This window comes from Pristis pectinata, chromosome 17 (genome assembly GCF_009764475.1).
Source record: "Pristis pectinata isolate sPriPec2 chromosome 17, sPriPec2.1.pri, whole genome shotgun sequence".
In the NCBI taxonomy this organism is placed as follows: Eukaryota; Metazoa; Chordata; class Chondrichthyes; order Rhinopristiformes; family Pristidae; genus Pristis; species Pristis pectinata.
In genome coordinates, this window is record NC_067421.1 from 4,503,125 (window position 1) to 4,526,058 (window position 22,934).

The 22,934-nt window shown below is 48.9% G+C and overlaps 1 protein-coding gene across 2 annotated transcripts in view; it reads left to right on the forward strand.

Moving 5' to 3' along the window:
* The window catches only part of LOC127579653 (SWI/SNF-related matrix-associated actin-dependent regulator of chromatin subfamily B member 1-A), a 56,745-nt gene extending 38,245 nt beyond the window's left edge, over positions 1-18,500 (forward strand). Inside the window, exons 6-9 of one of the 2 annotated variants that reach the window (XM_052032581.1) lie at positions 5,061-5,227; positions 7,672-7,862; positions 17,384-17,515; positions 17,996-18,500. In XM_052032581.1, the coding sequence (XP_051888541.1) occupies positions 5,061-5,227; positions 7,672-7,862; positions 17,384-17,515; positions 17,996-18,035 (530 nt within the window). In that variant the 3' untranslated portion in view covers positions 18,036-18,500. The remainder of the gene's footprint in view (positions 1-5,060; positions 5,228-7,671; positions 7,863-17,383; positions 17,516-17,995) is intronic. The other variant, XM_052032580.1, reaches the window with a different exon arrangement.
* Positions 18,501-22,934: the final 4,434 nt, after the last annotated feature.

Below are 22,934 nucleotides of genomic sequence, written 5' to 3' on the forward strand. Positions count from 1 at the left end.
ACACAAAGGTCCCTGTCAAGGCCCCAGCAACCTCCTGTCTTGCTTCTGTCAATTTTCTGAATGGATCCCATGAGGCCTTGGGGATTTAGCCACCTTAATGCTCTTCAGTAGACCTAACACCACCTCCTTGATCCCAACATTCCCCAGAATATCAGCAGACCTGATCTCTGACGCACTGATCTCACGATCCTCCATGCCCTTCTCCTTGATGCAAAGTAGTTGTTTAGTAAGATAAGGTAAGATCTTTATTAGTCACATACATCGAAACACACAGCGAAATGCAATTTTTGCATAGTGTTCTGGGGGCAGCCCGCAAGTGTCGCCACGCTTCCGGCGCCAACATAACATGCCCACAACTTCCTAACCCACATGTCTTTGGAATGTGGGAGGAAACCCACGCAGACACGGGGAGAACATACAAACTCCTTAAGACAGCAGTGGGAATTGAACCTGGGTCGCTGGCGCTGTAAAGCGTTACGCTAACCGCTACACTGTTGTGCCTGCCCCACCGCACCCACATCCTCTGGCTTCTGACATAAATTCCCTCCTTTATCCTTGGCTGGTCCTATTCTCTCCCTAGCTGCCCTCTTGTTTTTACTGCATGTTTAAACTGCCATTGGAATTTCCTTAATCCTTCTTTGCACGGGCACTTCATGGCCCTTTTTTGGCCCTCCTAATGCCCTGCTTAAGTTACTTCCTGCTTTCTTTTGAGGACCCTATCAGTTTCAGCTTCCTAAACCCTACGTACGCTTCCTTTTCCTTCTTGACATCCCTTGACAACCAACCAAGGTTCCCAAACCACAGCATCCTTACTGGAATATTTTGGTCCCGAATTCTCATCAGCTGGTCTTTAAACAGCACTCACACAACAGGTGCGGACCATTGACTGGGTCACCCAGAGTGTTAAGGGCCTGGACTGGGTGGAATTTGTGAAATGTGTCCAGGAAAGTTTCCTGAGTCAATACATGGAGGGCCCTAATCGGGAGGGTGCAGTACTGGACCTCCTCTTGGGGAACGAGGTAGGGCAGGTAACTGAAGTGGCAGTCAGGGAGCACTTTGGCTCTAGTGACCAACATTCTATTAGTTTTATGATGGTAATGGAAAGGGATAAGACAGGTCCACAGGTTCGGGTCCTAAACTGGAGCAGGGCTGGTTTCGGGGGAATTAGGCAGGATCTAACAGAGGTCGATTAGGAGAACCTGTGTGAAGGGAAAGGAACAAATGGCAAGTGGGAGGCTTTTAAGAGTGTGATATCAACAGTCCAGGGGCAGCATGTTCCTGTTAGAGTAAAGGGTAAACCAAGCAAGTTTAAGGAACCCTGGATGATGAGAGATATTGAGGCTCTGGTCAAGAAAGAGAAGGAAGCATGCATTGCGTTTAGGAGGTCAGGATTGAATGAATCCTTTAATGACTGTAAGAAGATTAAGAATACTCTAGGGAAAAGAGAGGGTATAAGGTGGATCTGGCAGGTAAGGTTAAAGAAAATCCCAAGAGGTCCTATAGCTATGTAAAGAGTAAAAGGGTGATTAGGCAAAGAGTAGGTCCCCTTAGGGCCGCCTATGTCTTGAGCCGCAGGAGATGGGTGGGATTTTTAATGAATATTTCTCCTCGGTGTTTGTTGCGAAGAAAATCATGGTTGCTCAAGAGATAAGGGAAACAAGTGGAGATGTTTTAGATGACATTCATATTAAGTCGGAGGAGGTATTTGCAGCCAACAGTGCATTAAGCTGGTTAAACCTCTGGGGGCTGATCGAGTGCATCCTCGGACTTTGTGGGAGGATAGAGAAGAAATTACGAAGGCCCTTGCAGAAATATTTGCTTCATCATTAGCCATTGCTGAAGTTCCCAAAGACTGGAAGGTGGCTAATGTTGTTCCCTTGTTTAAGAAAGGTAGCAAGGACAAGCTGGGGGACTATGGGCCGGTCAGCCTGATGTCAGTAGTGGGGAAGCTACTGGAGGGAATTCTGAGGGACAGGATCTACCAGCACTTGCGGTTGACATGAAATTCAGAGGTGTTGTTGATAATGAAGAAAGTTGTTGTAGAATACAGGGGGATCTTGATCAGTTAGGGAAGTGGGCCGAGGAGTGGCTAATGGATTTCTATACAGAGAAGTGTGAGGTGATGCATTTTGGAAAGTCAAACCACCGTAGGGCTTATAGTATGAATGGTGGGGCACTGGGAGTGTAATGGAACAGAGGGACATGGGAGTATAAGTGCATAGTTTGTTGAAAGCAGCATCACAGATAGACAGTGGTGAAAAAGGTGTTTGGCACGCTGGCCTTCATCAGTCGGGGCATTGAGTACAGGAGTTGGGACATTACGTTGCAGCTGTATAAGTCATTTGTGAGACCGCACTTGGAGCACTGTGGACAGTTTTGGTCGCCCTGTGGTTAAACTGGAAAGAGTGCAGAAAAGATTTACGAGGATGTTGCCAGGACTCGAGGGCCTGAGTTATAGGGAGAGGTTGGACAGGCTGGGTCTTTATTCCATGGATCTTGGGAGAATGAGGGGTAACCTTACATAGGTGTTTAAAATTATGAGAGGTATAGATAAGACAGATGGAACAGTCTTTTCCCCAGGATAGGAGAGTCCAAAACTGGAGGCATAGGTTTAGGGTGAGAGGGGAAAGATTTGAAAGGGACCTGAGGGGCAACTTTTTCACACAGACGGTGGTGAGTATATGAAATGAGTTGCCAGAGGAAGTAGTTAAGGCAGGTACAACAGTATCATTTAAGAAGCACGTATAGGTACATGGAGGGGCAGTGCTTAGAGGGATACGGTCTGAATGCAGACGTTGGGTGGGCTGAAGGGGCTGTGTCCGTGTTGTGTTTCTCTATGACTTGCCCAGACACAGCTGCTCCCAATCTACGCTCCCTAGCTCTTGCCTGATAATCTTGGACTTTTCCTTCCCCCATATGAGCATTTTCCCCCGAGATCCTTATTTGCAGCTGTCTTAACACCTAAGGAGTTGTGATCACTGTTCACAAAATGCTCCCCCACTGAAACCCCAATCACCTGGCCAGGCTCGTTTCCCAAAACAGTGTCTAGTATCGCCCCTCCTCTCGTTGGACAGTCCACATGCTGTTCCATGAAACCCTCTTGGACATACCTAACAAATTCTGCCACATCTAAGCCTCTGGCACTAAGTAAGTCCCAGTCAAAATTAGGGAAGTTAAAGTCACCAACTATGACACCTCTGTTGCTTTTACATCCTCCCATAATCCATGTCTACATATCTGTTCCTCTATCTCCCAGTGGCTATTGGGAGGCCTGTTGTATAACGGCCTCAGAGTGATTGCACCTTTCCCATATTTGAGTTCCATCCATATCGCCTCAGTGGATGAGCCCTCCAGTCTGTCCTCTCTGAGTGCAGCTGTGACATTCTCCCTGAATAGTAATGCAACTTCTCCACCTCCTTCACCTTCCCCCTCGATCGCGTCTGAAACATCAAAACCCAGGAACACTCAGCTGCCAGTCCTGTCCCTCTCTCAACCAAGTCTCTGTAATGGTCACAACATCATCATTCCATGCACTGATCCAGCCTGTAAGTTCATCTGCCTTACCCATAGTACTCCCAGCATCAAAATAAACACACCAGCCCCTCAGTCCCACCGTGTTCATTTACTTTCAGCCTTACTTCTCCTAACCCCTGCCTTTCCATTAATCCCACTGCTCTGGTTCCCAACCCCTGCCGCCCTAGCTTAAGCCCTCCCGAGTGGTGGCAGTAAACCTCCCTGTAGGATATTGGTTCCCTCCAGCTTAGGTGCAAATCATCCTTCTATTACAGGTCCCACCTGCCCTGGAAGAGAACTTAATGATCCATGTAGCTGAAGTCCACTCTCCTGTACCAGCCCCTTCACTACGTATTTAACTATCTTCCTATCTCTTGCCTCACTAGCACGTGGCAAAGGGAGTTATCCTGAGATTACCATCCTAGCGGTCCTGCTTTTTAACTCTGCACCTAACTCTATAAATTCTCTTTGCAGGACCTCGTCTCCCTTCCTGCCTATGTCATTGGTACCAATATGGACCACAGCTCTGGCTGCTCACCCTCCCCTCTCAGAATGTCCTGTGCCCACAGGGAGGTAACACACCATCCTGGAGCCTTGCCCAGGGCCACAGAAACGCCTGGCAGCCCCCTTTACTAATGAGTCTTCCATCACTATTACTTCACCAAGACTTTGCCTGACCCTGTTGTTCAACAGTCAGTTTTGGTTCCACAAACCTGGCTGCTGATGTTATCTTCTCCTGAGAGGCCACCCCACCCCCCCACCTCCCCCCCCCCCCCCCACCCCAACAATATCTAAAACAGTATGATTGAGAGGGGGGTGGGGAACAGCCACAGGAGACTCCTGCCCCTCCTGGTGGTCACCCACCTATCCATCTAAACCCTTGGTGTGACCACCTCCCTGGAGCTCCTGTCTTTGACATTCTCTGCCTCCTGTATGCTCTGACTGAACCTTGCAGTGTGAGAGGGCATGCTTCCTGCAAACGTCCTCCAGACCACTGGACTGCTCCCTGATCTCCCACATTGATGACATGACTGACATTGATGCCCCTTTAATAAACTAGCAGATTTACTGAACAGGAAAGGACTTAGCTTGCACTTACCTTGCATGACTGTGCTGATTATTCAGCCCCGAAGCTCTGGCCTCACTCAGGTGAATCATCGCTGTTCATCTTCAAAACCAGTTACCCTTCTCCTGAGGAGTGCTTTCCAAAGATGCATCTGGACAGGGGGACTTTCAAAGTGCAGTCGCTTGAAATGCTGGGAATGCAGCAACTGATTTGTTCCCAGAAGCAGCAAGAATTTACTGAGCAGGTAGTTGGTTGGACTAAGGCATGTTGATGGACAGATGAGCATTGCCAAGGACACTGCCGAGAACACCATTGTTTTCTTCAATAAAGCTCTAGGGATCTTGCCTGAGAGGCATAGACAAGCCCAGAAGTGAGGCTGACTGGACATGGAAGTTTGCCAGTTCATTACCGAGTGATGTGAAGCATCAAGTTCAGGGTTGTGGTTTTATTGTTCACAGCTGGTGTCTTGTATCCTTTACAGAGAAGTTAATGACCCCGGAGATGTTTGCTGAGATTTTGTGTGATGACCTGGATTTGAACCCTTTGACCTTTGTCCCTGCCATTGCTTCAGCGATTCGCCAACAGATTGACTCCTACCCGATGGACAGTATACTGGAGGATCAGTCAGATCAGAGGGTCATCATTAAGGTGAGTGCGTGCATCCAAATCATCCTCTCATCTTGCTCGGACAGAATAGCAGCCAGTAACGCGTCATGTTTCACAGCTCCCCTGGAGCTGGATGCCATCACTGACACAGCAAGTGAAGATTGCCAGGATTTGGTACACTGTGGTTGTTCCTGTACAGCTGGAACCACTGGCTCTGGAGCGGCCGGAAGCGTTGGAGCTTCCAGACAGCTCGGAGTGACTGGACCCCAGTCCTGGCTCTAGCTGCCTGCCTTTGAATGCTGCAACACCAACTCTGCCTTTCTCAGACGGAATCCTGAAGACCCTGCTACTACTGGGTCTTCCTCACCCAGGTCAGGAATGCTGTGGGCCCTCAATCCCTGGGTCTGCTTCATGACCAAGAGCACTGCACCTGTCATTCCATGGCCTGAAGTGCTGGTGGTCCCGTCCTGTCTTTGACCTGTTGGAATCCTGGCTGTATCTCACTGTGTGGGATGGAGGTTGCCTCCAGTTAAGTCATAGAGTCGTACAGCACAGAAACTTCTCCATGCCGATTGAGATGCCTTCCTCAGCCAGTCCCATTTGTCTGAATTTGGCACGTATCCCTCTAAACTTTGTTCCAAATTGTTAGCATCCTAATATGGAAGCTCTTCAGGAGAAGATCCCAGGGGAAAAATGATTCCAACAATGCAGGGTGCACTGGGCTAGATCGAGCTTCCATTCCTAACTCCAGTGGATTTACTTCAACGGAAGGCTCCACCTTGGCTTCCTTGGTGGAATCAGTAACAGTACTGAGAACAGGAGGTCTGTGTTTGGACAAGAGGTTAGTCCTGAGCTTGGCAACCTTAGCCAGGGAGGTAGTTGAGGAATAGTAATTGTCCTCAAGTATCTGCACTAGTGGGGTAGTCACTGGGTAATAATGACCTACTGACCCAGAATGAACGTGGACACAGACTCATACAGCACGGAAACAGGCCCTTGGGCCCAACTCCTCCAGGCCAAACAAGGTGCCTTCCTGACTAGTCCCATTTCCCAGCATTTGGCCCATACCCCTCTAAACCCTTCCCATCCACGTACCTGTCCAAATGTCTTCTAAATGTTGTAATTGTACCCATCTCCACCACTTCCTCTGGCAGCTCATTCCATATACCCACCACCCTCTGTGTGAAAAAGTTGCCCCTCAGGTCCTCTTTAAATCTTTCCCCTCTCACCTTAAACAACAGCATTCCTGACCTTGGAGTTTAATCCGGCCAAGTGTGAGGTGTTGCACTTTGGGAGATCACATGTAAAGGGACAGAACACATTTAATGGCAGGACCCTTAACAGCATTGATGTACAGGGGGATGTTTGGGTCCAAGTCCGTAGCTCCCGACAGTGGCTGCACAGGTTGACAGGGTGGTAAAGAAGGCGTAAGGCATGCCTGCCTTTATTAGTCGAGGCATTGAGATCAAGAGTCAGGAAGTTATGTTGCAGCTTTAAAAAAACTCTGATTAGGCCGCATCTGGAGTGTTGCATTCAATTCTGGTCATCCCATTGCAGGAAGGATGTGGAGGCTTCGGAGAGGGTGCAGAAGAGGTTCACCGGGATGCTGCCTGGATCAGAGGGCATGTGCTATAAGGAGAGGTTGGACAAACTTGGGTTGTTTTCTCTGGAACGGCGGAGGCTGAGGGGAGACCTGATAGAGGTTTATGAGATTATGAGAGGCATAGGGTAGACAGGATTCTTTTACCCAGGATTGAAATGTCTAATACCAGAGGGCATGCATTTAAGGTGAGGGGGGTAAGTTCAAAGGATATGTCCGGGAAAAGTTTTTTACACAGTGGTGGGTGCCTGGAATGGGCTGCCAGGGGTAGTGGTGGAGGCAGATATGATAAAGACATTTAAGAGACTCTTAGATAGGCACATGAATATCCAGAGAGTGGAGGGATATGGGCATTGTGTAGGCAGAAGGGACTAGTTTAGTTGGGCAGTTAATACTATTTTAATTAGTTCAGCACAACATCTTGGTCGAAGGGCCTGTTCCTCTGCTGTACATTCTATACCGTCTAGTTTTAGACTCCCCTACGCTGTGTAATAGTCTGACACCGTTCACTTTATCTACCTGCACCTGCCTCTCATGAGTTTATCAGCCTCCTTCACTCTAGGGAAAACAGTCCTATCCTATCCAGCCTTTCCTAATAACTCAAGCCCTCCAATCCCAGCAACATCCTTGTGATTCTTTTCTGCACCCTCTCTCGCTGAATCACATGCGTCCTGTAGCCTGGGGATGTGGTTAGTTGTTAAGTAGGAACACAGGTTTGGCCTTGATAACTAGAGCAGTGGAATTGGTGGTCACCACATGAAGCCTGTGGTCTGGTGACTGGGCTGTTGAGCACTAGGAAGGGAGGTACATTCAGCTGCCGGATGAGGCTCCCTGAAGCACTGGGCTGATTGGATCTGGGCAATAACTGACGCATTGCTTTGTACAGCTGAACATCCACGTGGGAAACATCTCGCTGGTGGATCAGTTTGAGTGGGACATGTCAGAGAGGGAGAACTCGCCTGAGAAGTTTGCTCTGAAGCTGTGCTCCGAGTTGGGTCTGGGAGGAGAGTTTGTCACCACTATCGCTTACAGCATCAGAGGCCAGCTGAGCTGGCATCAGCGCACATATGCTTTCAGGTATGCCTGCTCTCCGCTGACAAAGGTGGGCACATTTTGATGGCTTTTTTGCACTTGTCCGTTGATCCCTGAATTTCCCGATTCCTCCACTGTGCTGAGCTTCACATTGTTTACAGTTGTGTCCAAAGTGAGTGACCTAAATGATTCGCAACAGGATATCAGTTGCACCTATCCAAGTGTTTCTTAAATGGTACAATTGTACCTGCCTCAACCACTTCCTCTGGCAGCTCGTTCCATACACTCACCACCCTCTGCGTGAAAAAGTTGCCCCTCAAGTCCGTTTTAAATCTTTTCCCTCTCACCCTAAACCTGTGCCCCCTAGTTTTGGACTCCCCTACCCTGGGGAGAAAACTGCTACCATCCACCTTATCTCTGCCCCTCATGATTTTTCCACCTCTATCAAGGCCCTGGGGATTTATCCACCTTAATGCACTGTAAGGCTGCAAATACCTCCTCCGTCTTCATATGAATGTCGTCCAAAACATCTCCGAGGAGAAAATCGTGGTTGCTCGAGAGATGAGGGAAGCAAGTGGAGCACTTGTCCCCAACCTCCTAAACACAATGTATGCTTCCTTCTTCTTTACCAGAGCCTCTCGTCAGCCAAGGTTCCCTAAACATCAAGTTTACCCCTCATCCTAATAGGGACATGCTGCCCCTGGACTGTTGATATCACACTCTTAAAAGCCTCCCACTTGCTATTTGTTCCTTTCCCTTCACACCCAATCAATCTCTGCTAGATCCTGCCTAATTCCCCCAAAACCAGCCCTTCTCCAGTTTAGGACCCGAACCTGTGGACCTTCTGATCCTTTTCCATCACTATCTTAAAAAACTAATAGAAGGATGGTCACTAGAGCCAAAGTGCTCCCTGACTGTCACTTCAGTTACCTGCCATACCTCATTCCCTGAGAGGAGTTACAGTATTGCACCCTCCCAAGTAGGGCCCTCAGGAAAGTTTCCTGGACACATTTCACAAATTCCACCCCATCCAGCCCTTAACACTCTGGGTGGTCCAGTCAATACAGGAGAAACTAAAATCTCCCACTAATACAACCCTATTGTTATTACAACTATTAGCAATCTCTCTGCAGTCCTGCTGCTCAAGTTCTCGCTGACTGCTGGGGGTGGGGGGGTGGGGTCTATCATACAGCCCCACTGGAGTGAACCTCCCCTTCCTGTCCTACGTTCTACCCATATGGCCTCTCTGGACGATCCCCAAGAATGTCATCTCTAAGTACTGCTGTTACATCCTCCTTTATCAAAAAGGCAACACCCCCTCCTCACTTACCTGTACCTCTGTCACACCCGAAGCATCTGTATCCTGGCACATTGAGCTGCCAGTCCTGCCCTTCTCTCAGCCATGTTTCTGTTATGGCTATAACATCCCAGTCGCCAGAGCCAATCCACACTCTTGAATTCGTCCGCTGACCTGTTAAACCTCATGCATTGAAATAAATGCACTTTAACTGGGTATTCCTTCCCCTGCCCCTGGTTATCCTGATTACTGAATTTGCTCTTGCTGGGTACTGCTTTATGCCATGACTTGCTGCTGCTCAGAGTCCTACCCCACTGCCAATCCAGTTTAAACTCTCCCTTGTAGCATTAGCAAATTTCCCCGCAAGGATTTTGGTCCCTCTCTGGTTAAAGTGCAACCCGTCCCTGTTGTACAGGTCTCCTCTACCCCAGACGAGATCCCAATGGTCAAAGAACCTGAATCCTTGCCCATGCACCAGTTCCTCAGCCACATATTCATGTGGCCATTCGTTCCATTCCTGACCTCAGCAGCACACTGCACCGGGAGTAATCCGGAGATCACTACCCTCGAGATTCTGCTCCTTCTTACCCAAATCCCAATACTCATTCTGCAGAACCTTATCCCTTGCTCTATCTATAACATGTGCACCGACTTCTGGCTGTTTGCCCTCCCGCTCGAGAATCTTCTGCAGCTGTTTGGAGCCATCCTTCAGGCAACACACCATCATGGTGTCTCTCCTGCAGCCACAGAATCTCCTGTCTTGAGTCTCCTCTCACTTTCCCACTGTTTGCCTACTCCGCTTACTTCTCCTGGTGGTCACCCATCTATCTGAAGCCTGTGCCTTGGGTGTGATCACCTCAGTAAAAGTCTCATCTGTGAAGCCCTCAGCTTCCCGGATGGTCCTGAGTACATCCAACTCCAGCTCCAGTTCCTTGACCCGGGTGTCAGGGAAACCTCACTGTCTCCCTGATGACTACATCTGTGGGAAGTAGATGTAGTCATCAGGGAGACAGTGAGGTTCCCTGACTTCCCACAACTTACAGGAGGAACATTCCACTGCCCTGACTGACATCCTGCCTACACTGAATCAACTACCAAGGATCTTAGGGTTCAACTCCATGAAAGTGGCCACATAAATAGATAGGGTAGTAAAGAAGGTGTACAGCATACTTCATCAGTTTTGACAATGAGTACAAAACACAGACCACACAGCACAGTACAGGTCCTTGGCCCATGATGTTGTGCCCACATTTTAACCTACTCTGAGATCAATCTAACCCTTCCCTCCCAGGTTCCCCTCCATTTCTCTATCATCCATGTGCCTATCTAAGGGTCTCTTAAGTGTCCCTAATGTATCTGCCCCCACAACCTCTGCCGGCAGTGTGTTCCACGCACCCACCACTTATGTGTAAAACACTTACCTCTGATATCCCCCCCTGTACTTTCCTCCAATCACCTTAAAATTATGCCCCCTCGTGTGAGCCATTTCTGCCCTAGGAAAAAGTCTCTGACTGTCCACTCTTATCATCTTGTCGTCACCTCTCATCCTCCTTCTCTCCAAAGAGAAAAGCCCTAGCTCACTCAACCTATCCTCATAAGACATGCTCACCAATCCAGGCAGCATCCTGGTAAATCTCCTCTGCACCCTCTCCAAAGCTTCCACATTCTTCCTATACTGAGGCGACCAGAACTGAACACAATGTTCTGTGTGGTCTAACCAGGGTTTTAAAGAGCTGCAACATTACCTCATGGCTCTTGAACTCAATCCCCTGACTAATGAAGGCCTTCTTAACAACCCTATTGGTATTGGTTTATCATTGTCACTTGTACCGAGGTACAGTGAAAAACTTGTCTTGCAAACCGATCGTACAGGTCAATTCAGTACACAGTGCAGTTACATTGAGTTAGTAGAGTGTAAAACAATAACAGTACAGAGTAAAGTGTCACAGCTACAGAGAAAGTGCAGTGCAATAAGGTGCGAGGTCACAAGGTAGATCGTGAGATCATAGTCCATCTCATTGTATGAGGGAACCATTCAATAGTCTTATCACAGTGGGGTAGAAGCTGTCAAGTCTGGTGGTACATGCCCTCAGGCTCCTGTATCTTCTACCCGATGGAAGAGGAGAGAAGAGAGAATGTCCCAGGTGGGTGGGCTCTTTGATTATGCTGGCTGCTTCACCAAGGCAGTGAGAGGTAAAGACAGAGTCCAAGGAGGGGAGGCTGGTGCCCGTGATGCGCTGGGCTGTGTCCACAACTCTCTGCAGTTTCTTGCGGTCCTGGGCAGAGCAGTTGCCATACCAAGCCGTGATACATCCAGATAGGATGCTTTCTATGGTGCATCGGTTAAAGTTGGTGAGAGTCAAAGGGAACAATCCAAATTTCTTTAGCCTCCTGAGGAAGTAGAGGCGCTGGTGAGCTTTCATGGCCGTGGCATCTACGTGATTTCACCAGGACAGGCTGTTGGTGATGTTCACTCCCAGGAACTTGAAGCTCTCAACCCTCTCTACCTCAGCACCATTGATGTAGACAGGTGCATGTACACCACCCCCTTTCCTGAAATCAATGACCAGCTCTTTCGTTTTGCTGACATTGAGGGAAAGGTTGTTGTAATGACACCATTCCACTAAGCTCTCTATCTCCTTCCTGTACTCCAACTCATCGCTGCAAACTTGTAGATGGAGTTAGAGTAGAATCCGGCCACACAGTCGTGAGCGTATAGGGAGTAGAGTAGAGGGCTGAGGACGCAGCCTTGTGGGGCACCAGTGTTGAGCATAATCGTGCCGGAGGTATTGCTGCCTATCCTCACTGATTGCGGTCTGTTTGTTAGAAATTCAAGGATCCAGTTACAGAGGGAGGTGTTGAGTCCTAGGTCTCGGAGTTTGATAACAAGCTTGCTTGGGATTATTGTATTGAAGGCAGAGCTGTAGTCAATAAACAATAGTCTAACATATGTGTCTTTACTGTCCAGATGCTCCAGAGCTGAGTGTAGGGCCAGGGAGATGGCATCCACTGTAGACCTGTTTCAGCGATAGACGAATTGCAATGGGTCCAGGTTGTCTGGAGGCTAGAGTTGATGTGTGCCAAGACCAACCTCTCAAAGCACTTCATGATGGTGGATGTCAGAGCCACTGGTCGGTAGTCATTGAGTCATGTTACCTCGCTTTTCTTCGGTACCAGGATGATAGTGGTCTTCTTAAAACAGGTGGGAACCTGAGATTGAAGCAGGGAGAGGTTAAATATGTCCGCAAATACTCCCGCCAGCTGAACAGCACAAGATCTGAGCACTTGGCCAGGGACACCATCTGGGCCAGGTGCTTTCCTCGTGTTCACTCTCCGGATGACTGATCTTATATCCTCCACTGTGATCACAGGTTCAGTTGCATTGGAGGCTGTCAGGGTGGATGGTGACAATCCACTTCCCTTCTGTTCAAAATGTGCATAGAATGTGTTAAGTTCATCAGGAAGGGATGCACTGTTGTTAACTATGCAGCCCGGCTTCGTCTTGTAGCCTGTTATGGCATGTAAGCCCTGCCATAACTGACAGCTGGTCAGGGACTCTATTTTGAGTCAGTATTGCCTCTTGGTATCCCTGATAGCTTTCCGAAGGTCATACCTCGATTTCTTATACAGATCAGGATCACCAGATTTGTGTGCAGCAGTCCTCTCCTTCAGTAGGGAGTGGATCTCCCGGTTCATCCATGGTTTCCTGTTTGGGAACACCTGGATTGTCCTCTTTGGTACACAGTCCGCCACACACTTGCTGATAAAGTCTGTGATGGTGGTGGCATACTCATCAAGGCTGGCAGCTGAGTCTTTGAACATGGACCAGTCCACCTATCAACTTGCGCGAGAACTTTGAGGGATCTATGGACTTGGACCCCAATATCCCTGTGCTCCTCCACACTGCTTAGAAACCTGCCATTAACCCTGTATTCTGCCTTCAATTTCGAACTTCCAAAGTGGATCACTTCACACTTTTCCAGGTTGAACTCCATCTGCCACTTCTCAACCCAGCTTTGCATCCTATCAATGTCCTGTGTAACTCTCGACAACCTTCTACACTGTCCACACCACCACCAACCTTTGTATCATCATCATCATTAGTAACCCACCCTTCCACTTCTTCATCCAAGTCATTTATAAAAATCACAAAGAACAGATCCCTGTGGAACACCAGTGGTCACTGACTTCCAGGCAGAATACGCTCCATCTACAGCCACCCTCTGCCTTCTATGGGTGAGCCAATCCTGTATCCACACAGCCAAGTTTCCCTGGATCCCATGCCTCCTGACCTTCTGAATGAGCCTATCACAGGGAACTTTGATAAATGCCTTACTAAAGTCCATATACACCAGATCCACTGCTCTATCCTCATCAATGTGTTTTGTCATATCCTCAAAGAATTCAATCAAGCTTGTGAGGCACAACTTGCCCTTCACAAAGCAATGCTGACTATCCCTTATCAGACTATGCTTCTCCAAATGCTCATAAATCCTGTCTCTAAGAATCTTTTCCACTTAAGTAAGAGTCACTGGTCTATAATTCCGATGGTTATCTGTACTCCCTTTCTTGAACAAGACATCTTTATTAGTCACACAGTGAAATACATCTTTTGCATAGAGTGTTCTGGGGGCAGCCCGCAAGTGTCGCCACGCTTCCGGCACCAACATAGCATGCCCACAACTTCCTAACCCGTACGTCTTGGGAATGTGGGAGGAAAACGGAGCACCCGGAGGAAACCCACGCAGACACGGGGAGAACGTACAAACTCCTTACAGACGGTGGCTGGAATTGGATCCTGGGTCGCTGGCGCTGTAGTAGTGTTACGCTCACCGCTACACTACCGTGCCTGCCCTTAGGAATTGTAAAGGGAAAAAATAACTGGTGGGAGTTGTCTAGAGGCCACCAAATAATAACATTACAGTGGCACAGGCAATAAACCAAGAAGTAGCTGTAGCAGAGCATGCGGAGAGACTGCAGAGAGATATAGATAGGTCAAATGAGTGGGCAAGGGTCTGGCAGATGGAGTACAATTTGGTAAATGTGAGGTCATCCACTTTGGAAGGAAAAATAGAAGAGCAGATTATTATTTAAATGGTGAAAGATTGCAGCATGCTGTTGTGCAGAGGGACTCGGGAGTGCTTGTGCATGAATTGTAAAAGGTTGCTTTATTGCAACTGTACAGGGTACTGGTGAGGCTGCACCTGGAGTACTGCGTGCAGTTCTGGTCTTACTTGAGGAAAGATATACTGGCTTTGGAGGAATAACATTTGCCACCCTTCAGTCATCTGGTACTACTCCTGTGGCCAGTGAGGATGCAAAGGTCATCGCCATGGGCTCAGAAATCTCTTCCCTTGCTCCCCAGAGTATCCTGGGATATATCCCATCCGGCCCCGGGGACTTTTCTATCCTAATGTTTTTCAAAAGTTCCAGCACATCCTCCTCCTTAACATAAACATGTTCTGGCTTATCTGCCTGTTTTATGCTGTCCTCACAAACGTCAAGGTCTCTCTCACAGGTGAATACTGAAGGAACGTATTCATTAGGGACCTCCCCTGCCTCTGACTCCAGGCACGTCTCCTCCTCTATCCCTATTTGGTCCTACCCTCACTCTAGTCATCATCCTATTCTTCACATACGAATGGAACGCCTTGGGGTTTTCCTTGATCCTACTCGCCAAGGCTTTCTCATGCCCCCTTCTAGCTCTCCTAAATCTATTCTTAGGCTCCTTCCTGGCGACCTTGTAACTCTCTAGAGCCCTGTCTGATCCTTGCTTCCTAAACCTTAAGTAAGCTTCTTTCTTCCTCTTCACTGGATATTCCACATCTCTTGTCAACCACGGTTCCTTCACCCAACCATCCTTTCCCTGCCTCAATGGGACAAACCTATCCAGAACCCCATCCAAGTGATCTCTAATCAACTTCCACATTTCCACATGCATTTCCCTGAGTACATCTGTTCCCAATTTACACTTCCAAGTTCCTGCCTAATAGCATCATAATTCCCCCTCCCCCAGTTAAATACTTTCCCATACTGTCTGCTCCTATCCCTCTCCAGGCAAGGGTAAATGTCAGGGAGTTGTGGTCACTGTCTCCGAAATACCACTGTCGGGAAATTCGGGAAGTCATGCTGTGGCTGTATAAAACTTTAGTTGGGCCACATTTGGAGTACTGTGTGCATTTCTGGGGTCGCCACATTACAGGAAGGATGTGGAGGCTTTGGAGAGGGTGCAGAAGAGGTCACCAGGATGTTTCCTGAATTTGAGAGGTTGGAAGAACTTGGGTTGTTTTCTCTAGAGCATTGGAGGCTGAGGGGACAACCTTATATAGAAGCATATAAAACAATGAAATGTAGATCTGGGAGGTGGTCAGAGTCTTTTCCCCAGGGTGGAAATGTCAGATACTGGAGGGCATAGCTTTAAGGTGAGAGGGGGAACGTGAAGGAGATTTACAAGGCAAGTTTTTTTTACACTGGTGGGTGCCTGGAACACGCTGCCAGGGGAAGTGGAGGAGGCACGTATCATCACATCACTTAAGTGGCATTTAGACAGGCACATGAACGGGCAGGGAATGGAGGGATAGGGCCCGCGTGTGGGCAGATTTGCAGCTTAAATTGGTACCATGGTCTGTACAGACATGGTGGGCCGAAGAGCCTGTGCTGCACTGTCACAGAGTCATACAGCACGGAAACAGGCCCTTCTGCCCAACTGGTCCACGCCAACAAGATATCTACCCGAGCCTGTCCCTTTTGCCTGTATTTGGTGCACATCCCTCTATCCATGTACTATATCTTTTAAACATTATAATTGTATCCACCTCTACAGCTTCCTCTGGCAGCTCGTTCCACACACCCACCACACTCTGTGTGGAAAAGTTTCCCCTTGGGTCCCTTTTAAATCTTTCCCATCTCACCTTAAACCTGTGTCTTCTATAGTTTTAGACTCCCCTACCCTGGGAAAAAGACTGACCATTCACCTTATCTATGTCCCTCATGATTTCATACACCTCTATCAGGTCACCCCTCAGCCTCCTACGCTCCAGGGAAAACAGTCCCAGCCTATCCAGCCTTATAACTCAAGCCATTTGGTCCTGATAACATCCTTATGAATCTTTTCTGCACCCTTTCCAGCTCAATAACATCTTTCCTGGGCGACCAGAGCTGCACACAGTTCTTCAAGTGTGGTCTCACCAACACCTTGTACAGCTGTAATCTGAAGTCCCAACTCCTGTACTCAGTGCCCAGACCGATGAAGGTCAGCGTGCCAAATGCCTTCTTCACTGCCCTGTCTACCTGTGTTGCCACTTTCAAGGAACAATGTACCTGTATCCTTCAGAGTCTCTGTTGTACAACACTGTTCAGGGCCCTACCATGTTCTCTGTTAAAACGGGTGCGGTATGTTTCATGTCGTGGCTTCTTGTGGAGCCCAGTGTGACTGTGCTATTTGTCCACCCCCTTTCCGCTTTCTGCAGGAACCTTTCTCCTCGTTCGCTCACCTCCCCCCCCCCCCCCCCACCCCCCCCCCCAACTCCGACCCCTGGCAATTTTCCCCTGCAACCATAGGAGATCCAACACTATTTCCTTCCCTCACTGCCATCGAGGACCCAGACGGCGCTTTCAGGTGTGGCAGAGATTCACATGCTCCTCATTTGCTGCACTTGATGCTGTTGATGTGGCCTCCCCTACATTGGCCAGACCAAGCACGGATTGGGTGACCATTTTACCGAGCACCTGTGCCCTGTCTGCAGTGGCCACCTGCAGCTCCCAGTCGCCGACCATTTCAACTCCCTTCCCATTCCCACACTGACCTGTCTGTCCTCAGCCTCCTCCACAGCCACAGTGTGGCCAAATCCAAACCAGAAGAAGGCCTCAAACACCTCATATTCCGCCTGAAGTAACCTCACTCCTGTCCTCCTCCCTCTCTCGTTCTAATCCACCCAGGTTCTTCCAACATCTCCCCTTCCCCACCTGGTTCTATCTGCCCCCCAACCCCCTTCTCACCTGGTTCCATCCATCCCCTGCCTCATTCCCCCCCCCACCCCCCCCCCCCCCCCAGCCCTTTCTATTGGCCATTGCCCCTCTCTACACTTGGTCAGTCTCGACCTGTAATGCTGACCATCCTTCTGCCTCCATGGATGCTGCCTGACCCGCTGAGTTCCTGCAGCACTCGATGCAAGGGCCAGGAGCAGGATGTCCCAGCGGGAGCAGGATGTCCCAGCGGGAGCAGGGAGGGCTGTCGCCCTGCCCTGACTGACTGTGTTCTGTGCCGCAGTGAGAACCCGCTGCCGACAGTGGAGATCGCCATCAGGAACACGGGCGATGCAGACCAGTGGTGCCCTCTGCTGGAGACGCTGACCGACGCAGAGATGGAGAAGAAGATTCGCGATCAAGACCGAAACACCCGGTACGTCCCCTCCAGCTCATCGTGTGGTGACAGTGCTGCTCGTTGCTCACACACGCCCTGCGCGCAATCCCCCCCCCCCCCACACACCTCCCCCACCCACAGGGCACACCCCTCCACCCACCCCACACTCCTCCCCCCACACCCCTCCCCCCACCACATCCCTCCTCCACCCACCCCTGCCCCCCCCCCCCACAGAGCACACCCCTCCTCCACCCACTCCCCCCCCCTCCACCCACTCCCCCCCACCCACAGGGCACACCCCTGCCCCCCCCACCCTTCCACCACCCACAGGGCACACCCCTCCTCCACCCACCCCTCCCCCACATACACAAGGCATGCCCCTCCCCCCACCCACCATGCAAAATTTGAGTGAGTGCGTTACCTGGGAGGAGGTGTGTGTAAACCCTGAAGACCAACCATTCCTCCAGGTGATTTATTTCTGCTGCTAACAATTACTTGCATTATTTTCTTGTTTTACAGGAGAATTAGGCGCCTTGCAAACACTGCTCCGGCCTGGTAACTGATTCTGTGGTCAACGGTCGGGTAACTGATCTCGTGTTCAGTTTGCCTCCAACTTGCTAACTGCCCCCATGCTCAGTCCTCCAGTCTGTGTGCTGGGGGCCGCTCCTCTGCTCAGTACTCCTGGTGGGAATTGAACCTGTGTGCGGCCCCGTCTCCAGACTGGCGCTCAGTCTGGTTCAGTTGGTGGCAAGTGGATAACCATTGCAAGTGCTAGTTCTGAGAGAAGTAGACGTTCCCCACAGCGGCCTTGTCGCAGACCCCTACACTGTGTAATAAGACTGGTGCAGACCCCCACACTGTGTAATAAGACTGTGTTCATCGGATGTCTTCATGTGCAGTTCCATTCCCTACAGTCAGTGCACAGAAGTCTTGCCTTAATCTGTTTTTGTATAGATGCTCATTGCACTTCTAGAGCAGTTCTTTTTTAAAATAAAGGTCTTAATTTTAGTTATACTGCTATAGTTTATTAATGTCATCTGATGTGATTGTTTGCTGTGGGAGGTGGGGAAGAGTTACAAAATCATGTCCTGGATGTTTCTCTCAGCCAGCACATCACCTCGATCAGCGATGCTTGGGCTGGTGGAAGACACTGTCTGCAGTGAGGGAATGTGTAAAGCAAAGTTTGATCAGTGAGTTGTGAAATCAGATCTTTGTCATAAACAATGTTTTCTTTCCACGTTTCTAGTACTAGGCAATGAACCTGGTCAGGTGACAGACCTTCCGGTGGGCAAGCGTTTCGGAGATAGGGAGCACAACTCCCTGACCTTTAGCATAGCCATGGACAAGGATAGGATATGGGAAAAGGAGGCTAATTATAATGGTATCAGGCAGGAACTTGGAAGTGTAAATTGGGAACAGCTGTTCTCAGGGAAATCCCCCTTAGAAATGTGGAGGTGGTTTAGGGACCACTTGCATGGGGTTCTGGATAGGTTTGTACCACTGAGACAGGGAAGGGATGGTAGGGTGAAGGAACCATGGTTGACGAGAGGTCAAGAGGAAGAAGGAAGCGTACTTAAGGTTTAGGAAGCAAAAATCAGCCAGGGCTCTTGAGAATTATAAGGTAGCCAGGAAGAGGCTTAAAGGGAGACTTAGGAGAGCAAGAAGGGGACATGAGAAGGCCTTGGCGAGTAGGATTAAGGAAAACCCCAAGGCGTTCTACTCGTACGTGAAGAACAGCAGGATGGCTAGAGTGAAGGTAGGACCGCTCAGGAATTAAAGGGGGAAATGTGCCTGGAGGCAGAGGAGGTCCTTAATGAATACTTTGATTCAGTGTTCACCAGGGAGAGGGACTTGGATGAATGTGAGGTCAGCACAGAACAGGCTTATGTGCTGGAGCACGTTGAGGTTAAGAAAGAGGCAGTGTTGGAGCTTCTAAAAAAAACATTTGGATAGGTAAGTCCCTGGGACCAGATGGGATATACGCCAGGTTCTATGGGAAGCGAGGGAAGAGTTTGCTGGGGCATTCATGATCTTTGCGTCCTCCCTGACCATGGGAGTGGTACCAGAGGATTGGAGGATGGCAAATGTTGTTCCCTTGTTCAAAAAATGTAACAGGGATAATCCTGGGAATTGTAGACTAGTGAATCTTACATCAGTGGTAGGCAAACTATTGAAGAGGATTCTTGGGTATAGGATTTACGAGCATTTGGAGAAGCATAGTCTTATTAGGGATAGTCAGCATAGCTTTGTGAGGGGCAGGTTGTGCCTGACGAGCCTAAGCGAGTTTTTCAAGGAGGTGACAAAACAAATAGATGAAGGCAGAGCGGTGGATGTGGTGTATATGGACTTTAGTAAGGCATTTGACAAGGTTCCCCATGGTCGGCTCATGCAGAAAGTCATGAGACATGGGATCCACGGAGACTTGGCTGCATGGATTCGGAATTGCTTTGTCCACAGAAGGCAGAGGGTGGTAGCAGGTGGAGAGCATTCTGCCTGGAGGTTGGTGACCAGTGGTGTTCCTCAGATATCTGTTCTGGGACCCCTACTCTTTGTGATTTTTTTTTAATGAATGACTTGGATGAGGAAGTGGAGGGATGGCTTGGTAAGTCTGCAGATGACACCAAAGTTGGACATGATATGGACAGTGTCGAAGGTTGTCATAGGTTACAAGAGGATACAGACAGGCGGAGAAGTGGCAGATGGAGTTCAATCCGAAAAGTGTGAAATTAGACACTTTGGAAGAACGAACATAAAGGCAGAGTACAAGGTTAATGGCAGGATTCTGAGCAGTGTGGAGGAACAGAGGGATCTTGGGGTCCAAGTCCATAGATCCCTCAAAGTTGCCATGCAAGTTGATAGGGTGGTTAAGAAGGCGTATGCTGTCCTGGCCTTTGTTAGTCACAAGATTGAGTTGAAGAGCTGGGAGGTAATGTTACAGCTCTATAAAACTGGCTAGACCACACTTGGAGGATTGTGTTCAGTTCTGGTCACTTCATTATAGGAAGGATGTGGAAGCTTTATAGAGAGGGTGCAGAGGACATTTACCAGGATGGCTGCCTGGATTGGAGAGCATGTCTTATGAGGTTAGGTTGAGCGAGTTAGGGCTTTTCTCCTGGACCAATGCAGGATGAGAGGCGACTTGATAGAGGTGTATAAGATCATGAGAGGCATTGATAGAGTGGACAGCCAGTACTTTAGGGCTTTTCTCCTGGACCAATGCAGGATGAGAGGTGACTTGATAGAGGTGTATAAGATCATTGATAGAGTGGACAGCCAGTACTTTTCTCCTAGGGCAGCAATGGCCAATACCAGAGGAGGAATGTTCAGGGGAGATGTCAGAGACAGAGTTCCTTGCACAGAGAGTGGTGGGTGCCTGGAACACACTGCCGGGGGTGGTGGGAGAGGCTGATACAATAGGAACATTTAAAAGACTCTTAGATAGGCACATGGATGTAAGAAAAATGGAGGGTTATGTGCTGTGTAGGAGGGAAGGGTCAGATTGATCGTGTAGTAGGCTTATATAGGTTGGCACAACATGGTGGCCCAAGGGCCTGTACTGTGCTCTACTGTTCTGTGTATCATGGTCCATGCTGATGTTTGGGCAAAGGTGAAAACTCCTCCTGAACAAGAGGCTGGGGGCAGAGTTTTCCCCGAGACAGATTAGGTTTGTACAACTTCCACAAATTTAAAACAGTAGCATCTGGGTTGAACATTACTATCCACAAGGAGTTGGAAGAGCTTTAGCCAGTCTTAATAAAAAGACTGGCCCTGAGTTCACACAGGTTTTTGTGAGGCCCCTACTGGTGAGGAGGAACGGCCCTTGATTACGTTGTGAAAGCTCGGCCTTCTGTTGTCATGTTGGACCTGACTATGGACTGTATCGTTTCCACTCACTGCTGCCTGTGTTTATAACCTAATGTTACTGATAACTGGAAGCTAATTAGTGGCAAGGAAGGGGAAGAGTTGGTTTTGCCATTTGACAGTGTATATTTTGCCTATTATGAAATCTTGAGCTTAAGTTATGTGAAACCTTTATTAACAGATAAAATGGGGTTTTCATTCAGACGAGGAAACATGTACAACAGGAAAAGGCAATGCAGAACTATTCCACAGGAATATCTAGATGACTGAAGTGTCTGTCTGTTTTGTCTCTATCATCCTGGCAGGGCTGTGAGATAACGGTGAAGTGACTGTTGATGAAACAAGTCTCTCAAATTACTTCTGCATCCCACAACGAGATTTCACCAAAGAAATCTAATTTCCATCTGAATGAAAATTTTCAATTCTGCTTCTACTATCTCACTACTGAGACTGCTTCATTGACTGACAGTTCACGTAAAGACGATTAGCTGCAATGTTTTTAACAGAAGAGTGGTAAATTCACAAGGACGCCTTGTCTTAAACTTTCCTGTTGTACCAAGGGCAGTGGAGCTATCAAAGGTACCACCTGCAACTCCATGGGTTACATTGTGCCCATGGACTGAAACTCGACAACGCAAGCAAAGGAAATGGTCCCTGGAGTGAGTGACTGTGGGTGAGGACGGTCCAGGTGACAACAGAATGCACAGCAAAGGGTTAAGGGCAGGTTCGAAGTGTGGAAGATGGCAGGAGTGCGGAGTGTGAGGTGGATGGGCGTGCTCGTAAAGTGTCAGCTTTGTGTGATACATTTGTTCTGAATGTTGTGGGCAAACGTGGATCTGTAACCCCACTTCCCTGGGCATGGGGGTGGAAAGACCGAGATGAGCCGAGAGTGGCGGCAGGTTAACGGTGGGGATGGACGGAGCTGCTCTGCTCTACGATTCCACAAGATCTTTTACCTCAACATCATGTTTCTGCGTTAGCCCCATATCCCTTTATAACTTTATTGTCCAAAAATCAATCACCCAACTTTAAGTATCAGATATCATAAACTGTCAGCAATAGGTGAAGGGTAGAAGTTACATTTCTCCTCCTAGTTTCACCAGCATTGGATCGTGAGACCCACTGTGCCACTTAGAATGTTGTTGTCACAGTCATCATGGCTTTGATCAGATCTGGGTGCTATCTTCCTCTTAGTCCTTTAACCTGTTCAATTCCCTCCTCCCCCAGCCAGGTAGGAGAGACCGCACCCAGCCCTGGCTCCCTCCGTTACTTCATTCGCCTGCACTTTCTCTATAACACCAGGAAACACTGCTGCAGTTTTCACGTCTCCATCAACGACCTGCAGCTTTACTGTCAGCTTGTACTGGTGTTGCCTCCCAGCTCAGTGACCCAGTTCATGCTCGAGCAGTTGTGCTGCCAATGTACCTTCTCTCTGAGACTCCTCCCACAACACAAAGATGTGCAAGGTGGCAGGTTAAGTAGCCACAGTAAGTTGCCCCTAGTATAGGTGAGCAGTAAAATCTGGGGGCAAGTTGGAAATATGGGGAGGATAAAATGACATTGGTGTAAACAGTCAGTACCACCTTGGTGGGCCAAA